This window comes from Esox lucius, chromosome 5 (genome assembly GCF_011004845.1).
Source record: "Esox lucius isolate fEsoLuc1 chromosome 5, fEsoLuc1.pri, whole genome shotgun sequence".
In the NCBI taxonomy this organism is placed as follows: domain Eukaryota; kingdom Metazoa; phylum Chordata; class Actinopteri; order Esociformes; family Esocidae; genus Esox; species Esox lucius.
Genome location: NC_047573.1, coordinates 37,801,313 through 37,821,626, shown reverse-complemented (window position 1 = coordinate 37,821,626; position 20,314 = coordinate 37,801,313). Strand labels below are relative to the sequence as shown.

Sequence of the window (20,314 nt, the reverse complement as noted above, 5' to 3'; positions counted from 1 at the left end):
GAGGATTATTGTGTGCATCGCTGTGTAACAAATTTACAAAGTTACACAGCATCTTCGGAGGGGAATGATCGGCAGGCATGTTCTACCGGTGGCCTTGAAAAACTGAAAAATTTAGTCATTGGCGATTCCATTACCCGCAGTATTAGACTAAAGAATCAGCCGGCGATCGTACACTGTTTACCGGGGGGCAGAGCCACCGACGTAGCTGCAAATCTGGGGTTGGTGCTAGCGAAGTCTAAAACTGGTAAGTATAGAGAGTACAGAGATATTGTTATTCACGTTGGCACCAACAACGTTAGGATGAAACAGTCAGTGGTTACGAAGCAGAACATAGCATTAGCGTGTAAACTAGCTAGAAAGATGTGTCGGCATCGAGTAATTGTCTCTGGCCCCCTCCCAGCTAGGGGTGGTGACGAGCTCTACAGCAGACTTGCGCAACTCAATCGCTGGCTGAAAACAGAGTTCTGCTCGTCGCAGGAGGTAGAGTTTGTTAGATAACTGGCTTTCTTTTTGGGACTCTCCCAGAAATAGGGCCAGGCCTGATCTGCTGAGGAGCGATGGACTCCATCCTAGCTGGAGTGGTGCTCTTCTTTTATCTAGGAACATTGACAGGAGTCTCACTCCTATAGCCTTAATATGAGATAGGGTGCAGGTCAGGCTGCAGGCTGTTAGCCAGCCTGCTAGCATAGTGGAGTCTGTCAATAGCATAGCCAGAGTAGTTAGTACAGCTTTACCTAATGCCACTGTGACTCGTTCCAGGCTGAGAAAAGTTAAACGAGGTAGTGCTAACAAAAACAACCTTATTAAGATAAAGCCTTCCTCTGCCTCGGTCACAAATAAACATAAAAATGACTGTATCACCTCGCATCTCAAAATGGGACTCCTAAATGTTAGATCCCTTGCTCCAAAGGCAGATGCCGTTAATGAATGAATCTCTGACCATAAACTAGATGTTATTGGTTAATGTGAAACGTGGCTAAAGCCTAATGAATTCACTGCCTTAAATGAGGCCTCTCCTCCTGGTTATACTAGTGATCATATCCCTCGTGCATCCAGAAAAGGAGGGGGTGTCGCTAATATTTATGACAGTAAATATAAATGTACTCTCCAGCAAATCACTGAGTTTCATTCTTTTGAAGTTTTACTAATGAAAGTTAACCAGGCCGATAAATTGTTTTACATAGCTACTATTTATAGGCCCCCCGGGCCATACACAATGTTCCTCACTGAGTTTCCAGAATTCTTGTCTTACGTTGTAGCCATGGCAGATAGTATTCTAATTTTTGACGATTTCAGTATTCATATGGAAAAGTCCAATGATCCTCTTCAAAAAGCCTTTGAAGCCATAATTGACTCAGTGGGTTTTATCCAACATGTCTCAGGTCCCACACATTGCCACAATCACACCTTAGATTTAGTCCTGTCACAAGAAATAGATATTGTAGATCTAAAAATGTCCCCCCAAAATCCTGGATTATCGGATCACTGTCTTATTACATTTACCGTTAAAACAAGAAATCTACAAATATATTCCTTGATATTCTTACAAGTTCGCTCATTAACAAAAGAGTAAATAAATCTGTATACGATCAAATCGAGGATCTAAACTCAACACTGTGAAAAACATTAGACACAGTTGCACCACTAAAAACAAAAGAAATACGCAACAAGAAACTTGATCCCTGGTACGCAGACAAAACTAGAGCACTTAAGCAAGCCTCCTGAAAATTGGAGCGAAAGTGGCGCTCCACCAAATTGGACGTATTGAGACTAGCCTGGATAGACAGTACACTACAATACTGAAAATCACTCACGTCTGCTCGATCAGCTTATTTCTCCAACCTGATTGAGGTGAACAAAAACAATCCAAAATTTCTCTTTGATGCAGTTGCAAAGTTAACAAAAAAAGCAAAGCTTAGCAAGTGAAGTGGGTCTTCACTTTAGTAAGGAATACATGAACTACTTTGATGAAAAGATCATCACCATTAGAAAACAAATAACTGACTCCTCCTTAAATAGTTATGGTCCTCAAAATCTCAGTTGTCCTAAAAATGTCCTGAACCTCCCTGACCAGGTGTCAATGGGGACACTTGAATTTTTTTTACCGTATCGCTTGACACATTTACTAAATTTGTAATGAGTTCTAAACCCACAAACTCTCAGCTAGACCCGATTCCAACAAAATTACTTAAGGAGCTATTTCCTGTGCTAGGTCAGCCAATGCTGAACATAATAAATTGCTCCCTTTCCTCCGGATGTGTACCAAACTCACAAAAAATTGCGGAAATTAAGCCTCTTCTAAAAAAATCTAATCTGGATCCCGACATATTAAACAATTATAGGCCAATATCGAACCTCCCGTTCCTCTCAAAAATCTTAGAAAAATGTGTTTCCCAACAACTGAATGCCTTCCTAAAGACAAATAACATTTATGAAATACTCCAGTCCGGTTTCAGATCCCATCATAGTACTGAGACTGCACTCGTGAAGGTAACAAATGACCTTCTAATGGCCTCAGACAAAGGTTCCGCATCCGTCCTGTTGCTTCTTGATCTTAGTGCTGCTTTTGACACTATTGATCACACCCTTTTCTTAGAGAGACTGGAAACCCATATTGGGCTACGTGGACATGTTCTAGCCTGGTTTAAATCTTATTTTTCTGAAAGATATCAGTTTGTTAGTGTGGATGGCATATCCTCTGACAAGTCAAAGGTATGCTTTGGTGTTCCTCAAGGCTCGGTTCTGGGCCCATTATTGTTCTCACTATATATGCTCCCTCTGGGCGATGTAATCCGAAATCACAATGTAAACTTTCACTGTTATGCTGATGACACACAGTTATATATTTCAATGAAGCATGGAGAAGCCCCTAAATTCGCTACTTTGGAAGCATGCGTTTCAGATATTAGGAAGTGGATGACAGAGAATTTCTTGCTCTTAAACTCAAGGAAAACAGAAATGCTCATTTTAGGACCAAAGAAACAAATAGCGTTGTTAGCAGATCTCACTGTGAACCTTGACGGCTGAATGGTCGTATCCCAAAAAAAAAACATGGCGTTACCCTTGACCCTGACCTCGCCTTTGAAGAACATGTAAAATATGTCTCAAGAGTTGCTTATTTTCATCTTCGAAACATTGCAAAAATTAGAAACTTTCTATCAAAAACTGATGCAGAAAAATTCATCCATGCTTTCGTTACTTCTAGACTAGATTACTGCAATGCTCTTCTCTCTGGTTATCCAGACAAATAAACTTCAATTAGTGCTGCACACGGCTGCTAGAATCCTAACTAGAATTTCTTTTTTTAACACATTACGTCCTTTCGTCCTTACACTGGCTGCCTGTTAGGGTTAGGGCTGATTTTAAGGTTTTACTCTTAATCTATAAATCAATACATGGACTTGCTCCTACTTACCTTGCTGAAATGATCCAGCCATACATACCTACACGTAACCTACGATCGCAAGATGCAGGCTTTTTAATTGTACCTAGAATTTCTAAACAAACAGCTGGCGGCAGGGCCTTTTCTCATAGAGCTCCACTACTGTGGAATGATCTGCCAATTAAGGTTAGAAATGCAAACTCAGTGCAAACTTTCAAGTGTCTACTAAAAACTTATCTTTACAGCACGGTTTATAATTAGGTGTAGCCTGGCCCGGGGGCGTGAAGGTGACCAGTAGGCTTGATACTGTTGACCCTTGCTGTCTTGCTAGGTTGGCTCTTGTCGCCACTGGGATGCCCTCCCTCCAATGCCTTTCGGGGGAAGAGTCACTGGCTTGTTGTTGTCTCTCTGTTGCGCACTTGTGCAATCGGGCTGTACGCTGCTGGCAATACTCAGCCCTCTTTCAGGGGGGGTGCGGTTGGTGGGTGTCCCTTTGGTTGATGCCTGGATTGATTTCCTGCCTGTTGGGCCACAATGTCGCCGGACCCCCCCGTCTCAGTTCCAAGGTGTTACGCTGCTATAGTATTGTGCTTTGGGATATGAGGAATGCACTTTCTAACGTCTCCTCCACTTTTACATTTTAGGAGGAGATGAGGTCCTGGTCCACACCTGCGGAGTACCTGGTTTGGGGGGCCCGTTGCGGTCCCTGTCCTTGTCCACCTGGTCATACTTTTGACCTAGTCTAGAATCAAATAGACTTTGGATTTAGCCCAGAGAAATGTATTTATTATTCTAATTGGACTCTTAATATCTCACCCGGCACAGCCAGAAGAGGACTGGTCACCCCTCTGAGCCTGGGTCCTCTCTAGGTTTCTTCCTAAAATTCGGCCTTCTTAGGGAGTTTTTCCTAGCCACTGAAATCCAACACTACTGTTGTTTGCTCCTTGGGGTTTAAGGCCGGGTGTCTCTGTAAAGCACTTTGTGACAACTGCTGTTGTAAAAAGGGATTTATAAATAAATATGATTGATTGATTGATTGATTGATTGATAATGGTTGGTTCATTTGTATTTTGGGGTGTGGTCAATTGATTATGTGTAGAGGTTGTTGGATGTTCCATGTCTCGTCTGTTGCTAGAATTATCTTTTGCCATTTCTCTGGCTTAACGTGTAAATAACAATGCACTTTTCAGGTTTAAATATTCTAACTCAAACATACATTTACATACAGCGCAGTTTTGAAGAGTTGGCTGTATTACCTTCAGCTTTCAAGCATGAAAGAAAACAATGAAACAAAAATCCCCTCACGCTGTGCAGCCACAAGGTAGGGTGTCCGTAACTGAATCCATTGTGGTAATGTACTTTGTATCATCACCAGGCTGTCCTCAATCTGTTGGAATAAAGGCATCCTTGACTCCCCCTATGCCACTTGCAAGTATAGTTTTCACTGTTTATAATCCTCCAGTTTTTTATTTAAGCGTGTTCAGCCTATCAAACTGATACCTTATGTTGTACACATGAGTACATAAACGAGGCTGGACTTCTTAAGTCAAAAGGACCAGTTTTTCAATGGTGGCAAACCTATTTTCAGGAGATTTTTATGTTGGTGTCCTTTCAGGAACTACTTGTGCTGGTTCCCCATTGCATCAGTCAGAAATATTTTTCTAAACACCTACAAACTTCTCCTTCCATCTCCAGCCTTACCATTGATAACAGCTGTGACATCATCACATTTTATGACACCCATTTTCCTCCTTTGGCTCTTTTGTCTTTCATTGTCCCCTGGTTTATTTTGTTAATTTGCATTATTTTAATATTTTTCTTCAGATGTTCAATGTGTTTCAATCTTTCTCTTCAACCCTGTGAAAAATCCTCTGCTTCTGCGGAATAGGTGTCACGTCATCACTTTAGGACATGCCAGCAATACCAACGCATAGTATTTCACAAACTCTCTTTTTTTTTATTCCTTAGCAAGGAATTCTTCTCCCTCAGTTTGGAAATGGCCTTAGTTTTTGGATTTGAAGTAGATGTCTGAGGTATCTGAGGCAGTTGAATGTTTTGGATGACAGGACTCAATATACGACGAGGTGGCTAAGGCGGCTTCTGGACTATAGGGTTCTCCAGTTCATTGATCATTGGTCTAAGGCCTAGTACTGTTGTTGACATTTCCCTTTAAGAGGAAATCTGCCACAGACTTTATTTTGATACCTGCAGAAATATGGAAACAAATCAAATTATAGTTCATGATATCCATGAACAATACCATCCAATTTCTCTTGTCTAATTGGCTAAATAGCTACATTAGATTATTGCTATTTAATTACACTTACAACACCGGTATAAAAACAAGATACACTTACCTATTCAGGACAAGTGATAAAAAGAAAAGTACTCAACCAATCTGGGCAACTCTTTCTATGAAGGCCACACATATTTCATTATACATGTACTCATAATGCAATATGATGGATTAAAATAAGCAATAAAAAAATTATCTTATGGTGCCTTGTGAGTAAATGTTAACACACCGTAACAAGGATTACAATACATAAATACAGATTTTAGCAAAGATTATGCGTATGGTCTTCTTTACCTTTCTCTTTCCCTTCTATACTCCACAAGCTGCTCGAGTGCTGTATATTTTCTATCTATGCTTCTACACCCTAGCTTTTGTTTCTGCTCTCCGTCTTTCCTTATCGTAACAACAAGAAATGTATATACAAAAACGTTTTTATTTTTATTTTAGAGTGTATTAAACATTTGATAATAAATTGTGAAATATGGTAACAATAGGATCTAATAATTAACAAAAAATACCCATTGCATGCATTTTTTAATTACTGTAACAGACAATCATATGACATGGTAATGAGAAATGTTTGTTACAGTAATATGCTGCCCTTAGCTTATTTGGCTAGCAAGCCAGGGGCCATTATGATTCATCTCATCTTCTTCCGCTTATCCGGGGCCGGGTCGCGGGGGCAGCAGTCTAAGCAGGGATGCCCAGACTTCCCTCTCCCCAGACACTTCCTCCAGCTCTTCCGGGGGGACACCGAGGCGTTCCCAGGCCAGCCGGGAGACATAGTCCCTCCAGCGTGTCCTAGGTCTTCCCCGGGGTCTCCTCCCGGTGGGACGGGACCGGAACACCTTCCCAGGAAGGCATTCCGGAGGCATCCGAAACAGATGCCCAAGCCACCTCAGCTGACCCCTCTCGATGTGGAGGAGCAGCGGCTCTACTCTGAGCTCCTCCCGGGTGACCGAGCTTCTCACCCTATCTCTAAGGGATCGCCCAGCCACCCTGCAGAGAAAGCTCATTTCGGCCGCCTGTATCCGGGATCTTGTCCTTTCGGTAATGACCCAAAGCTCATGACCATAGGTGAGAGTAGGAACGTAGATTGACCGGTAAATCGAGAGCTTCGCCTTGCGGCTCAGCTCTTTCTTCACCACGACAGACCGATACATCAACCGCATTACTGCAGAAGCTGCACCTCACTCTGTCAATCTTCCGTTCCTTCCTTCCCTCACTCGTGAACAGGACCCCTAGATACTTAAACTCCTCCACTTGAGGCAGGCACTCTCCACCAACCTGAAGTGGGCAAGCCACCCTTTTCCGACTGAGGACCATGGCCTCGGATTTGGAGGTACTGATTTTCATCCCCACCGCTTCACACTCGGCTGCAAACCGTCCAAGTGCATGCTGAAGGTCCTGGCTTGAAGGGGCCAACACGACAACATCATCCGCAAAGAGCAGAGACGAAATCGTGTTGTCCCCAAACCTGACACCCTCCGGCCCCTAGCTGCGCCTAGAAATTCTGTCCATAAAAATTACGAACAGAAACGGTGACAAAGGGCAGCCCTGCCGGAGTCCAACATGCACAGGGAACAAGTCTGACTTACTGCTGGTAATGCGGACCAAGCTCCTGCTTCGGTCGTACAGGGACCTGACAGCCCTTAGCAAGGGACCCATGACCCCATATTCCCGAAGCACCCTCCACAGGATGCCGCGAGGGACACAGTCGAATGCCTTCTCCAAATCCACAAAACACATGTGGATTGGTTGGGCAAACTCCCATGAACCCTCCAGCACCCTGTAGAGGGTATAGAGCTGGTCCAGTGTTCCACGGCCCGGACGAAAACCACACTGTTCCTCCTGAATCCAAGGTTCTACTATCGGCCGTATTCTCCTCTCCAGAACCCTGGCATAGACTTTCCCGGGGAGGCTGAGAAGTGTGATCCCCCTATAGTTGGAACACACCCTCCGGTCCCCCTTCTTAAAAAGAGGGACCACCACCCCGGTCTGCCATCCCAGAGGCACTGTCCCCGACTGCCATGCGATGTTGCACAGGCATGTCAGCCAAGACAGCCCCACAACATCCAGAGACTTGAGGTACTCAGGGCGGATCTCATCCACCCCCGGTGCCTTGCCACCGAGGAGTTTCTTAACCACCTCTGTGACTTCAGCCCGGGTGATGGACGAGTCCACCTCTGAGCCCTCATCCTCTGCTTCCTCAATGGAAGACGTGACGGCGGGATTGAGGAGATCCTCGAAGTACTCCTTCCACCGCCCGACGACATCCCCAGTTGAGGTCAACAGCTGCCCACCTCTACTGTAAACAGCGTTGGTAGGGCACTGTTTCCCTCTCCTGAGGCGCCGGATGGTTTGCCAGAATCTCTTCGAGGCCAGCCGATAGTCCTTCTCCATGGCCTCACCGAACTCTTCCCAGGCCCGAGTTTTTGCCTCCACAACCACCCGGGCTGCAGTCCGCTTGGCCTGTCGGTACCCGTCAGCTGCCTCAGGTGTCCCACAAGCCAACCAGGCCTGATAGGACTCCTTCTTCAGCTTGACGGCATCCCTTACTTCCGGTGTCCACCACCGGGTTCGGGGATTGCCGCCTCGACAGGCACCGGAGACCTTACGGCCACAGCTCCGAGCGGTCGCTTCGACAATGGCGGTGGAGATGTTCCACTCGGACTCAATATCTCCAGCCTCCCTCGGGATCCAGTCGAAGCTCTGCCGGAGGTGGGAGTTAAAGATCTCTCTGACAGGAGACTCTGCCATTATGATTCAGCTGAATCTTATACAGCATCAGTTCATGTTCTTTAAATGTATTATCCTGAAATGAAAATTATCAATAATTTCAAACAAACACCAAGTATTATATTGTTGCGGTAATGATAACCTAAAATGTGTTTTTTGGGGTGTGCAAGGGCAATAAGGACATTTAAACAATGAAAGGGAAAAGGCTAACTTACTTTAAAGCCATCTTTGATCCTGTTCTTAGTGATGCATTATGAGTGGAAACATTTTTATTTAAAGAAACAGTGTCATTTTTACACGATCTCTAGAAGTGTTAAGGTAATTAGAATTAGTTGTTCAGACACAGGTTTCTTTTGTTTGGAATCTATATACCCAGAAGTTTTAACTTTCTTTAAATATGTTAATTAATAAGTATTACCCAAATTAAATACACAAATTAAATAGTTTTTAATTACATATGTTAGTTTTATTTGTAAGCTAAACACAACTACAACAAAATTGACCGGACGCATTACTGTAATGAGATTTTGAGTAAATATTTTATTTTAATATTTAAAAAAAAAAATGAAGCCCAAAACAAGTTCATGTGGCAGATACCTGGCATTTTTAGTTTTAAAAATATATTAAATGATAAAGTTTTTTTTAAGTTATATGGCTGAAATCAGCACAGATATGGTTTTAGTTGGTTTCATGTGAATCACTCATCTTCCCATGTAGCATAATCATCACCTTTTACATCAATGATGTATGTTAGAAAGCAGTACCGTTCTTCCTCTTTTGAAGCAATCTTCTATTCTTTTTGATCTCTTTTAGGCCACCTAGTTTCCCCTCAATCCTCTTCTGAATGACATATACAGTATCTTCAAAATGTCTTTCTCAAGTTGCCCCCACAACGTTTATAACTGCAATCTTCTGAGAGTTCCTTCAGCTTCTTGGTTAGCTCTTTTGAAGGAAGTTTCGTTTTTGAGTCTGCCTTTTTGGACGTTTCTCAAAGAAAATGTGTCATTAATATATGGTAAATAGGATAACTATTGCAGTGCCTGCTATAACTTTAGGCAGCTATCTTCCCGAATGCCCAGTGTGACCTATCTATTTGAATATTGTAATTCTTTGTGAAAATAAATGTGCCAGTCTTTAGTTACCACACCCGATAGGATTTAGATTAAATCAGACCAAGTTCAAATCTTTACGGAAAGCTTGACCCATTTTATGTGATGGTAATGGTGGGGTAGTAATCATTCCCACATAAGTAAATAGCATTTTTGTGTATTTTAGTTGCATAAATGATTTTAAAGTAGATTTATTTTGTATGATTTGTTAAATTGGATTACCCTTAGTCTTGTGAATATGGAATCTATCCAAATATTTTTTAGTGGGTGTCCTTACTTTTTCACTTTTTCAAATATATGTCCCTTTAACTTGTAAGCCTTTATTGGTTGTCATTGTATTGGTTCTCCATCCAGTGTTATTTCTAGCACTGTAAAATGAAGACAGACCATGACTTTATCAATGGTTAAATTTTGTTTTCTATTGTAATGCCAACATTAGGTTGTCTTAAACAAGATTGACATGAAGGTAAAAACAGTCTTTTTCCCTAGGATATACAGTGGCAAAGGGACAGGTTGTCTTGGATACAGACATTTTAAAGGATTTCTTCAAACAAAATCTTCAAATGAGGCCAAAAATATCAACATTTAGTACAACAATTAAACAGTCTGTAATTGGGTGTAGGGCCCCCCCACACACACACTCACACAAAACACCGGTGCTTTCATATGGTACATAAATTATTTGCTCTGTTGGACATGAAGACACTTAAAATCAATAGTTTTTCATTGGTTTTATGTTGGTTGATATTTCTAAGGAATAAAAACAGAAATATGTTCCTTGCATAATTTTTCAATCCCTGTGCTAGGGACGTTTCTGGTTTCCACAAATGGAAGAAATTGCTGTAAAAAGGACACCTTACCATGGGCTTTTTTTTTATTATTGTCCAGGCTGTAAATCTGAAGTAAAATTAGACTGAAATGAATTAATACAAGTAGAAGTAAATGAATACAGATGCATAGATTAAGAAAAGAAGCCGCAGGGGGCCCAAAAATTACCTTAAAAAAGCTACAGAGTTAACCAGTACACAATTCAACCATATCAAGAGCACTCCATAAACTTGGCTTGAGTGTGAAAAGTGGCCTTTACTCAAAAATAAACCATGATAGTTACCCAGCTGCAAAGTGGGAAAATGTTTTGTGGTCATGAAAGACCAAAAAATACCTTTTTGGCCAAAAAGAAACGTTATATGTGTGGCTGGGATCTAACACTGCCAATGCCTCCATGAACAACATTCCTACAGTGAAGTGTGGTGGTGGCAGCATCATGCCGATGGGATGCTTTTCACCAGCAGGGACTGGGCATCTTGTTAAAATTGATGGAAGAATTGATGTGCACTATGCATAGCTGTTATATAGGGACTGGCCAGAGGTGGGACTGGAAGTGAGACAGGAAGGAGGCATCATGGACAGCAAGGAAGCAGTGGGTTGGTCCCCCTCGGTGGCTTCTGCGGCCCCCATAGCCCCCCAAAATAAATTGTATACAGCTGCTGGGATGGCTACTGGGGTTGCTGCTGGGCTGCCCCCCGGCCTGGCTGCAGGACTGGCCAGCCCTCCAGCGGGTAACAGTAGGGATATACTTCTGTCATCATCCAGCAAGCAGAGGAGCTCCTCGGTTCACCTATGCTTTGTCCTTTTTTGGTCAGTCATGGTGTAACATCTTAAGGCAGGACACATGCACAGAGTGTGTGGAACAACGTAGTTTAATCGAAAGACTTAATCGAAAGACCTAAACCCAAACCAGACACATCACACGAAACAATGACTGACCAAGACACATGAAACTGGGAAAACGTAATAGGGGAATGATGAGGGGGAAAAAGACAGGTGGTATAAGACTAAACTAGGCACAGGTGAAAGCAATAAACATAAGGGATTGAAACAACAGAATATAGATTAACTTGAATTGAAATACACTGAACATAGAAATGCACAGTAGTACACAGGTCGTGCCCTGCTTTTAGAAAAACATTTAAAGCTGTTATGGAATCAAAAGGTGAATCTGACAAATATGAATGTTTTGGGGTTGAATAGTAATGCAAGGAACATATTTCCTTTTTCTTACAAATATTTCCCAACATAAATGTCTCCTTACAAGAATTAAGTTTGAGTGTCAGGGTTTTCAATTACAATTACAATTCAAAGTACCATTTGTAATTCAATACAATTAGAGGATGGGTCAGGGGTTGAAATACTTTTGTAGTCACTCTAGTATTTGTGTGTGTATGAGTCAGCACACTGCACTATAATGATCATCTTTTATTGCCATTACGAAACACAGCTGTCATGGAGGCACCTTGACAGATAACCTTTTGTAAAGGCTTTTGCTGGTGGTAGTGTGACTTGTTACGTATGTGTGACACATTTCTTTCACTCACTCAGGTTGGTATTGTGCTCCACTACGCTTCCCTCTCAACTATGCTGTGGCTGACATTCACTGCCAGGAATATCTGTAAAGACGTTTCCAAAGCGCCACCACCGCAGGACAGAGATGTGCCGAAACGGGCAAAATCCAAGACTACTATACTTAGGTACGACCCAGATTCATCTTGATAAACAATATCCAAAAAACAACAAATAAATGTACATTTTAAGTTACAAGTTTGTGATGTTCACACAGCTTTTGAATGGAAATGATAACATTTATACATTTTTCAATATGGAATTATATTCCTGTAGTTCAGCTCAATCAATCAATTAATATGTTTATCATATTAATTTTATGGAAGAGATCATATTAATGTGCAGTCCTGATAAAGCACCTACATTTTGGAACATATTTTTTTTGTATACAGAATTAAGGAAAGGGAAGACTGAATTTCATCAATGTAACCCTAAATGAATAATAGCACTATTATGGCTATTTAGTCTATGGCATAGATTATTTTGGAAATACTGCTTGTTATCCTCAACAATCCGGTGGTAAATGTTCTATGATGTACCAGGAACACCCTTTGTACTCAATCCATCAATAGTATTTATAAAGCCATTTTTACATCAGTAGTTGTCACAAAGTGCTTTTACAAAACACCCAGACTGAAACTCCAAGGAGCAAGCAGTGGTGAAACACAGTGGCTAGGAAAAAGTCCCTAAAACAGGCCAAAATTCAGGCAGATACCTGGAGAGGAACCAGGCTTGGTGAGGTGACATGTCCTCTTCTGGCTAGTTGAACATTTTAAGAGTATAAATTGTAATAAATAATAAATGCAGAATCTATAAAACCTAATCCAGGTCAGAAGCATGACCAGATGGACAAGGACATGGACAACCTGGGAGGGGAACAGTCAGCAGAGTGACAGCGGGAATCGTCAAGCATTGTCTTGATATGCAATTGAAACAGGAGGACTTAGGATAGGGACATCAACAAGTCTTTTGAGCCTGGTACTCTAGAGGTGTTGGCCAAGAGCTCATGTCCTCGTAAGTTTCAACGGAGCAGGAGAAAAGGAATTTTATTATTTAAAAATCATACAATGTGATTTTCTGGATTTTTGTTTTAGATTCTGTCTCTCATAGTTGAAGTGTACCTAGGATAAAAATCTACATGCTTTTTAAGTAGGAAAACCTGCAAAATCAGCAGTGTATCAAATACTTGTTCTCCCCACTTTAAATCGGCCAGAGGCAAAAGCCATACAGTTCGATGGTAGTTGTGGTGGAGGTAAACTTAATAAGAAACGTTAGTCAGTTTATCACAATACTTAATGGTTTGTGTGATCTAATGTCTAGACGGTATACCACACTTGAAAATCTGTTCCGTGGTATAGTGGCTAAGAATCAAATGTGGGCAACAACATTCATCACTTTTAATTGCGGGCCGGCTTAACTAGGCTTGCCTGGTTCCTTTTCTGGTTAATAATAATCTGAATTATTATTTTTAATTAAGCAAACAGATTCTAAAACGAAGTACTAATAAACTGTATACAAATATGAATATGATTATAGTGAGGAAGGCACACCGGTAAAAATAATGATTTGATTGAGTGTAAAAATAAAATAAAAAGCCAAAATCACAGCATTCTGCGTTTAGAAATCACACATGTTCAAATCACGATTTAATGATTTTGATTAATCGTGCAGCCCTACTCCCATGTACATAGAACTGATCTTGATATAACTTAATTCTTCAGCCTCTGCTCCCTCTCTCCCCTTAGATTTTATTTGGTCAGCGACGGGGTGCCTCTAATAATTGTCGGGGTCATGGCAGGCGTCAACATGGAGAACTATGGCAGTCGGGATGACGCCCTATAGTGAGTACGCCAGCCTCCACTCTAAGGTCCCATACTAATGCTCCATCACTTTTCTATTGATTTCCTGCAGCCCCTCTACCAATTTGTCACTAACTTTTGGCATTATTGTACAGTGCTAGTTTGAAAGTCTGAATATATGGTCAAGAAATGTTCACCGTGTCCCATTCAAGGAATATGAATTCAGAATAGTTTAATTGTTTAACTTTTGTCATGGATTTATTTTTGCAAAATTAACAGTATACTTCTTTCTTGAATTGCATTTGTATTCCTCACTTATGCAAGCATTAAACCCCTTGGAGATTATGCCTTTTATCTACTTAAAAGGGCACTGTGTAGAATTCTGCCTCTTAACAATAACATGACTTGCCTCCTCTTTGTCTTCCCTAACCAAATAGACCAGTATAATACTAGCTAGTGGTGGTTTAGGATGGGAAGGATAGTACTGCAAGTGTCTAAAGCGAGTATAAGGAGATGACAAGTCAATGCAAACTGATAGAAGGACCGATGAGAAAGTTTAAATGGGGAATATGTTAGTCACTCTGATTAATTTGGTAGAACATTTTTATTTGAAACATTAACCTAAAACATTAATTGCCGATGTCTACTGTTCATATTGCCCCTATGGCTGCACCAAGGGGTAAGCAAAATAAGCACACACAAAAAGGGGCATTCTTGTTTGCAAGTAGCTAGCTTAAAACGTCCTGCAAACTAGTAAAGATGATTTCTATGCAGATTAAAATGAGAAATAGCCTCCACACGGTTGATCCTTGAAATATATGTAATTTAAAGAACAAGTTGCAAAGTATCGGTCAAAGCATTCATCAGGCATAAAGAAACAGTGAAAACAGGGTTTACATACAGTGTATATGGTAACCTAACAAATCACATAACACAATCAATCATGACATTATCATTATATAATTACAGTAATGGAATTACTATGAGTTTTGGCCCAGCAATCAAAGGGTTGCAAAATTTTGTCGTTCACAATCAAATCACGTAATCCATTGTATAATAGTAGGACTCTAAACAGGCAATTAATTTGTTCCATTATGAGATTTATGTAAAACAAATTATATTATTGCCCAGTGGTGTAAACTGACATATCCCTTGTGCCTATATGCAGCTGCTGGATGGCGTGGGAGCCAAGTCTGGGCAGTTTCTATGGCCCCATGGCCCTCCTGGTACTGGTCATGTGCATCTACTTCCTGTGGACCTTCATCCAGCTCAAGCGCCACCCGGAGAGGAAGTACGAGTTAAAGCTGATGACGGAGGAGCAGCAACGTTTGGCCTCAGCCGAGACTCTCCACTGCCACCAGACGGGGTCCGATCCAGACGAGACAGGTGGTCACCACGACAGATGCCAGCCATTCAATGTCTCGGTGCTGGCCAATGAGCACTCCTTTAAGGCTCAGCTCCGGGCTACAGCCTTCACGCTCTTCCTGTACCTGGCCACATGGGCCCTGGGGGCACTGGCTGTGTCACAGGGTCACTTCCTCGACATGATCTTCAGCTGCCTCTATGGTGCATTTTCCGTCACACTAGGGCTGTTCCTGCTCATCCAGCATTGCGCCAAGCGGGACGATGTGTGGCATCGCTGGTGGGCCTGCTGCCCGTCGAAAAGCAAGGCACAAGAGGTGAATGGTGGCACGCTCACAGAAGGACAAGTGCACCAAGAGCACCCACAGCCATCGCAGGGCCACTGCCACGCCGACTCGCCCTGCTCAGGTAAACAGCCGCTGCTGTCGCCACACCTCTTCCACACACCCGCCACACACTATAAAACAACAACGTCCCCCTTTCTACAGCCAGCATCGAGTCCGGGTCAGAATCACTCAGGGCCCTGCTGCGTAGCAATCCATGGCAGCTCGACAGCACTCCTCGCCGAGGGCTCCCAGTCGATCCGTCCACAGTCACTCCCTGACGAGCTTCCGCGTCCCACACTGCCCCTGCAGAGCTGCCTGAAGGACAGAACTAAGTCGCGCTCGTTCAACCGGACGCGGCCCAGCCTGAGGGACTACAACTACCACATGGCCTCCACTAGCGTGGATGGCAGCATGCACAGTTCCCACCTGGACAGCCCACACAGTGTGCACCTGGACGGGCCACTGATCTGCCACAGCCCGCACCCAGATCTCCAGCTGCTCTGCCCCAGCCCTCATCTAGATAAACAGCTCGGTTGCCACAGCATGCACATGGGAAACTCCTGTCACAGTGTACATGACGCGCTCTCTTACCACAGTGAGCTAGGACTCTCCCGTCAAGGATCACTGCATCTAGAAGGCCCGCCCTCCTGTCACAAGGGGCAAACCTGTTGCAGGCAGGTGTGTTGCCCCAAGGTGGACTCTTTTGCCACTATCATGCGCTGTCCCACAGAATCTGAAACTTTTTCTGTGGCGGACCAGCAGCAAAAAGAAGACACAGACAAGTACATCTGCACCCAGATGGCTGACAAAGGAGGACATGAGGAGGACATGATTCTTCACATGGAGATGGAGCCGTCCAGACAGGCTAAGCCTGCGCCTCATGCTACTCTTAGCCGGAGAGGGACGATTAGCCGCAACGGGAGCCTACAGGAGGATTTTCTGTTTGGGTTGGACCCCACAGGTAATGTAAGGACCGGGCCCTGGAAGAACGAGACCACTGTGTAGCCCCTTTCCACTGTGATTAACTGCCAAACCCAAGACGTCCTGCTGAGATGGAAACAAGTCCTGCTTAGACTGAGGCTCTTTTAATATGGATCGTACCCCTCTTTCAGAACCAAACTACTGTGTAGTCATTAGGGGCTGTGACCATTTGTTTGCCTTTTGCCCCCTGAACAAAAACTACTGTGTAGTCCCTGTGCTGTGGCTTCCCTCAACACACCTCCCGCAACCCTTACGCCTACTACAAGATCCACCTTTATATAAATCTTTATGTGTGGACATTAAGAACCCACTCTTTGCAAACAACATTTCCCATAAAAGGTTTGCCCATCCATACAATGACTAACCTGTTTACACCTGTAATATATATATTTTTTCCTGTTCAGTGCCCTTTGTGGGAAGCCCATATGAAAGATGTCCTTGGTGTTCACTTCATATTTATAGTAGATTTATTTATTTTCTGCACGTGTTAACACTTGGTTGTGTACAGTATTCATGTGTGAGTGCATGTGTTTTGGTTTACATACACAGATATGCACATTTGTGTTATGTATCTATGGTACATGGGCTTTTGCAATAAGACAACGATGGCTGAGATTGGTTGTATCACTTTTGATATCCATCTAAATCACTACTGGAGGAAAATCTATATTGCACCAGCACCACCTACCACGTTTTCACATGAGAACAAAGTAGACATAATCACCAATAACAAATCACACTTTACCGTTATTCTTATTCCCATTTTCACCTTTGCCCTTGCTTATTCATGTAGTGACAGAAAGTACAAACACAACAAACCATAATGCAGGTTTATAAAGGTAACAAGCTATTAAAGAATCATTATTTACTGTATACTAGTATAAAATTGTATTTTTACAATACAGTACAAAGAATAGAATTGACCATCTGCAACATCTGAGTATGAAAGTTGCCTTACTGTAAACAGTTCCAAAACAATTGCTTGTCTGTACATCTTCTGTTTAAAATGTTGCTCCCTTCCCAATATCCTTACATCGGCTAGCTTTGATGACTAAACCTTGACTAACTTTGCATAGCCAACCTCACCAGATAATAGTAAGCTATATGGTGATAATGCCAGTGTTACCTGCCAATTCAGATTCATTGAAGAATCTGCCATATTGTTTTTATTGCTCCAATGCTATTAGGGTCTTCAACGTAGTAGGGGAGGGACAGCTTTCTGAGTGAAATCCAATCCACAATTAGCACTGCCAAGTCCATTCTTTCTTCATAAGGGCAGAAACATAGTTTTATGAAGTTTGAAAATGTACAACAGTTTCAATGCAGGACTGGTAAAGCCTGGTGAGAACCAGATGTCTGGGATGACAAAAAAATGTGTTTCCTTGCACAATGACAAAGCATGTTTACAAATATTTATTTTGGTTCCAGATTTTTTTTTATTTGTTTGGTACATGAATCTAACATGTTGAAAAGCCAGTCAACGTCTTGGAAATCCTGTCAAAGGGGCTGGTAGAGGGTTAGACAACAAACTCAACAAACTGGTTATTTTCTTTAGAAAACAAAGACAGTTGAATAGCCAACCTCTACACTATGTAAACCGAGAGCAACATCCTTAACAGTGCAGTTTGTCCATCACAAGCCAGCAAAGTTCTAGTCTATCCTGCACAAATCCTAATGCCTAATTTGTTTGGTCCATGGCAAGAAACAAACCCCAGTTGCATACATGACACTTTGCATCTCTAACCACTACGCTATTTTACAATGGGAGTCAGTCAGTCAGTCACTGAGTAAGAGACATTCGCTCTTCTTAGCCGGTTCAGCTTACGCGGTCCGGCAAAAAGTATGGATTTCATACAACAGTTCAAACATAGGGACATGGTTGAGCAGTGTTATTTTTAAAGTATCAACCAATCAGTGAATCAGTGGGCAATTAACACAATCATCCCCTCTTGTACATTGTACCTTGGAGAGTTGAGTTTAGTTGAGTTTAGTTTTCAAATAATAAATCAAGCCTCATGGTGCAAAAAACAGATGGTCAGAAAAAAGGTTCAAACCTAATGGCACCTTGGGCATAGAATGATTTAGGCTGCACATTTTTTGTAAAAAAACTAAACAAACATTTTTTTTGTCAGTAAGTCCATAAAATGTGTGCAGAGGGGTCGCTAGGATCACAATACATTCGGGGCTTAGCCCACCCCCCCGCAAAGCCAGGGACAGAAAGTACGATTTGAATGTACATGCGAAAACTACACGTCGGCCTACACGTCTACAATGTGTGATCGGAATTACAGATTAATTGATCAGGGGCTATTTTTATATTATTTCTTTTGGTCAATTTGAGATCCGGGGCTATTCATAAAAGAACCGGGGCTATAGCCCCGGATGCCCAGGCCTAACTATGCCACTGACTGTGTGTATTTGTGGGCTGGGAAACAATGTATCTGGGAGTGTATATATAGAATGGATGTCTGGCCTCTGTACAAAATGTTTTGCAACTTCCCATATTCACAGGACTACGGCATGTTTACATAATGCTAGTTTCCAAGATATGTCAAAGAACACTCAAGAAAATTTTTGGTGTAAATTTGCAGATGTCGCTAACTTGAGGTAGCGTGCGCCACATTTTTGTTAGAGCCCTCCAGAGGTTTGCTAGTTTGAATTGTCAGAACTGTATTTGTGTATACTGTCTGTGCAGTTTGCACGGATATAGCTTGATTTTACGGCCAGGCACAATCCTGAGTGGTACATATCAAACTTTCCAGTGTAAATTAAAATTCAATGGAAATTATTAATTATATCTAACATTTTATTCCCTCTCGTAGTGTAAACAAGCCCTATGTCTGCATCCAATGTGGCCCCATTCTTTTTGAAGCACTGCACTAAACAGGGCCTTTTTGAATGCAGTGTATTTTACCTCTATTTTTGTTGTAGTTACAAGGTTACATGTAAAGGGAGTCCTGATTCTGCATCAGCACATACTGATTATCTTTATACACCAATCAGCCATAACATTATGACCACTGACAGGTGAAGTGAATTATACAGATAATGTCGTTATCATGGCAGGGGGTGGGATATTGTTGAAGACTCAAAAGTCTTACACTAACTACAGTTGCTCTTAGTCTTATGGTTACAGGGACCTTATAACCTCTTAACCAAAAGGTGTGAAAACACAGGAGAACCAGCGCCAAATTCTAATGCCATCTTCCTTTGTTTTCTCCAACAATGAAAGAAAGAAACAGGCACTCCCACATTTATTCAATTAGTTTCACCCAAAACTAAACTCTTGGTCTCAACAATCTGTTGATATCCAGGAGAACATTTACTGGTAACAAAATATAAATTACAGTATATACTGTATAACTGGTCTCTCAATGCAATCAATGCACATGATAAAAACAATCAAGGTATACAATGTGAAATGACACCCCTTGATTAGGCTTTTGTAAGAATGGGGGGTGGGGTATGAGACCCCAAAATCATGATCTCAACAATATATTAGGCAGCAAGTGAACATTCTGTCCTCAACGTTGATGTGTTAGAAGCAGGAAAACTGGGCAAGCGTAAGGATCTGAGCGACTTTGACAAGGGCCAAATTGTGATGGCTAGATAAATGGGTCAAAGCATCTCCAACTACTGCAGGTCATGTGAGGTGTTCCCAGTCTGCAGTGTTCAGTACCTATCAAAATTGGTCCAAGGAATAAAAGCGGTGAACCGGCGACAGGGTCATGGGTGGCCAAGGTTCATTGATGCATGTGGGGAGCAAAGGCTGGCCCGTGTGGTCCGATCTAACAGATGAGCTACTGTAGCTCAAATTGCTGAAAAAGCTAATGCTGGTACTGAAAGAAAGGTGTCAGAACACAGTGCATCGCAGTTTGTTACATATGGGGCTGCATAGCGGCAGACCAGTCAGGGTGCCA

The 20,314-nt window shown here is 42.2% G+C and overlaps 1 protein-coding gene across 4 annotated transcripts in view; it reads left to right on the top strand.

Moving 5' to 3' along the window:
• Positions 1-20,108, top strand: part of adgra1a (adhesion G protein-coupled receptor A1a) — a 98,116-nt gene extending 78,008 nt beyond the window's left edge. For 3 of the 4 annotated variants that reach the window (XM_034292050.1, XM_020044734.3, XM_020044735.3), the window contains exons 5-7: positions 11,906-12,054; positions 13,672-13,767; positions 14,894-20,108. In XM_034292050.1, coding sequence (XP_034147941.1) covers positions 11,906-12,054; positions 13,672-13,767; positions 14,894-16,418 — 1,770 coding nt within the window. In that variant the 3' untranslated portion in view covers positions 16,419-20,108. The remainder of the gene's footprint in view (positions 1-11,905; positions 12,055-13,671; positions 13,768-14,893) is intronic. The other variant, XM_034292051.1, reaches the window with a different exon arrangement.
• The last annotated feature ends 206 nt before the right edge of the window (positions 20,109-20,314 follow it).